Consider the following 3,137-nt stretch of genomic DNA (forward strand, 5'->3'; position numbering starts at 1 on the left):
ATAGATTTGCCATTGTTGCTAGCGCGACATGATGAGTTTTCCACATAAAGTATCTAATTTTCGGGGGAACCTCCAATTTCCACACACAATTCCACAAGTAGTCAGGAATGGAGCCCGACATTTGGTGGTTAAGGCTCCCAAGGGATTGATTTCGAGTAATTGCCCAATATTATCCAAAATATATACTTTTACATATCTAACCCAATATTATCTATTGATCAGTTAATTTGCACAAATGAATTTTAGTAATTAAACTAATTTGAATTTTGATTCTTAACAAATGTTTTTTGGTACAACAATATCTTATTTTTTTTAAAATTGAGAGTGTTGAATTAAGTCACTGAGCAACCCAATATAATAGATAAATATCAAACTCGCCGTCCATGCAAGTCAAATATAAGAATCACAATCTTTAATTTATAAGTAGGAAAGGTAGACGTAATGCTATTTTCTTTTATCTTTCAACAAAAAAATTGACATAAAGATTTAGAAAATTCAGTTTAGCTATGTTAATAAATAATTTCATGTTTTAGAATATGTTAAAAGGGAATTTTATTTGTTTAAAATAGGGTTCAAGTCCTCGTCCTATTCAACAGGAATCCTAACTTGTTCGGTAACCATCTTACATGGTTCACATAAGTCGCAATTGGTGCCTGAAAATTGAGATAAGGTCTGCGTGGATGAAGATTGCTGTAAAGAAAACAACAACACTTTGAAGACGTGGATACCAAGAAAAGTAAAAATAAAATACAAAAAGAAAGAAAACTGACCGTTCTTGCGGTACATCGTAAAATAATCCGTAGATAGAAAATCAGCAAAATAAAAAATAAAAATTCGGATGGATATAAATGCGAAGAAGATAACAATCCATGCCGCTTGAAGAAGTTTGGAGAGGAGGAGAGTCGTGTGGGTGATGGCGTCATTAAGTGTTAGTGGTGCTTTATTTAGCATCGAAAACAAACGCTACACATGTTATTGTCCAAGGAGCGAGTGGTGGAGGAGCAGCAGCAGCAGCTCCAGACGATATTCAGTTACGCCAATAATAAGGTGCTCAGCAGATACTGATAGTATGGCTACTCAAAAATTGGGTATCAAAGTCGACAGGAATCCTCCCGAGTCCAGGCTTACCCAACTGGGCGTCAGAAATTGGCCCAAGTATATCCTATTTTCTCTGGCTCTACACACACACACACACACTCTCTCTCTCTGTCTCTGTCTTTCTCTCTCTGTGGTGTCGCACCAGAAGAAAGTAAACCTTAAACTTCCTTCCATTCTATATATGTTTATTCATTTCTGATTATAGGAGAGGCAATTTATCCGGCCATTTGCATTTGGTGTAGTTGTGTTCACAATTTCAAGACGTCCGGCTAAAGGATGAAAAGTAACTGGACAACTCTAATGGCTCGTTTAATTTGCCGTAATTAAAATGAGATGAATTGAATTAATGAGAAATTGAAATGATAAGGAATTAGAATGACGAAGAATTTGAGTTCATATAAGTTGTTTACTAGTTCAGTTGATTTGAAATGAAAATGAATATAATTACTAAAATGTTCTTTGTTTTTTTTTTTTCATACAATATTTATATTTAATAACCTTTTAATTACTTTTTATTTGTTTTATTTCATGCCCTTATACCAAAAAATTTAAATTTGTATACAAATTTATTGAATTACCAATATTAAATATTAATTACACTTTAATAATGCCCTTTTTCAAACACATTTGGATAGAACACTCCTCACTTCTCTGCAAGTCTACGTACATTTTCTTCTCTGGCCCTCACCTCCATCTTCCCCACGCATACTACCCCATAGACACGACCTCTTCTGCGGTAGAAGAGGTGGAAAGTATTTCATGGATTTTTGGGTTTTTTGAGTGATTGCTTCCTCGGATTTGTGGGTTTGGGTCTGAATTTGAATTGTTTATTTTCTGAATTTGAATTTGAATTGTTTAATTCTGATTACGGGTGTATAAAGAGTCATGATTTGGATTTGGGGTATTTGCAAACTGTTAATTTTTTTTTTTTTCAAATTCAAAGATCATCATTATCAAAACTCATTCAAATTAGAAATCATTTATTCATTTACGTTTTTGTTATCATTGCACATAACTCAAAAGCCACCGGCGCTAGTGCTGGAAAATGTACTTGGCCAGCCACAGTCAATGGTTGTTTAGTGTAATCATTGGACCCCGATGATATATAGTGGACTACATCTAATAAAAACTACTCTTAATTGTTTCTTATGATTTTACTTGTTTAGCATTTGTGTTTTCTTGCTTAGAGGTTTACATATACTTGAATGCGAAATATACATGTTATAGCACATCTGCCCGACACTTTCAATTATATATGGTGGCGTTTTAACAGGTGGGGTTGCCCTCCAAGCAAGTTTCCATGGACATACAGTAACAAAGAGACTTGCTATCTGCTACAAGGCAAAGTGAAGGTTACCCCTGATGGATCCAATGAGTCGGTTGAGATTGGTGCTGGTGATTTGGTGGAATTTCCAAAGGGAATGAGCTGCACTTGGGATGTATCAGTGGCTGTAGACAAGCACTATAACTTCAGCTAGATAGATTTATAGCCATTGGCCCCCACTTTAAATGTGATAATTAAATCTATGGAACATATAAGCAGGTGTGTATACATACACACACACATATAAACAGGTATATATAGATGTTTACTATGAACTATGTAAACCTTGCTAGTCAATAAAGTTCCTGATGACGTAGTCTGTGTGCATGCTATAATTGTATGGGCGATGCCTCTGGTAGACACGTTAAAAACCCTAGTAGACAACACTGCCTGCCATGGCTAGCCCATTCCCCCTTCTCTCTATCCTATGCCTGACAGATCACAATCAATCGTGATCAACATGTTGTAGACGAAGAGAAATCTCTCCGTGCGACACCGGGACTTCTTCATGTTGAATTATAAGCTGTGATTTGATTAGTATTAATAGTAGTTATATTTGGGCAAAGATTTCTCTAGAGAATGCTCCTTGGACCTCAACACAGCTCCCCAAGGGATTGGCACTTTGGATGTATATGTTTGGTAGTCGGGCTCTTGCTTGTTGATGTGCTATAAGAAGAGGACAAAGTTAGTTCTGAAAAGTGCCTTTGTAGGGTCT

The 3,137-nt window shown here is 35.9% G+C and overlaps 1 protein-coding gene across 1 annotated transcript; it reads left to right on the forward strand.

Moving 5' to 3' along the window:
* The first annotated feature begins 794 nt into the window (after nucleotides 1-794).
* On the forward strand, nucleotides 795-2,738 carry LOC137726166 (uncharacterized). The gene is made up of 2 exons (XM_068465047.2): nucleotides 795-1,155; nucleotides 2,372-2,738. The coding sequence occupies exons 1-2, from the start codon at nucleotides 914-916 to the stop codon at nucleotides 2,574-2,576; spliced, it is 447 nt and encodes a 148-aa protein (XP_068321148.2). The 5' UTR covers nucleotides 795-913; the 3' UTR covers nucleotides 2,577-2,738.
* Nucleotides 2,739-3,137: the final 399 nt, after the last annotated feature.

The sequence above is a fragment of the Pyrus communis genome, chromosome 5 (genome assembly GCF_041283825.1).
Source record: "Pyrus communis isolate YQ-2024b chromosome 5, ASM4128382v1, whole genome shotgun sequence".
NCBI classification, from domain to species: domain Eukaryota; kingdom Viridiplantae; phylum Streptophyta; class Magnoliopsida; order Rosales; family Rosaceae; genus Pyrus; species Pyrus communis.

Bases quoted from the DNA above. Each gene is read 5' to 3' on its own strand.
- LOC137726166 (XM_068465047.2), top strand. From the start codon at position 914: ATGGCGTCATTAAGTGTTAGTGGTGCTTTATTTAGCATCGAAAACAAA. The intron at 1,156-2,371 runs GTATATCCTATT...GCGTTTTAACAG, and splicing joins GGCGTCAGAAATTGGCCCAA to GTGGGGTTGCCCTCCAAGCA.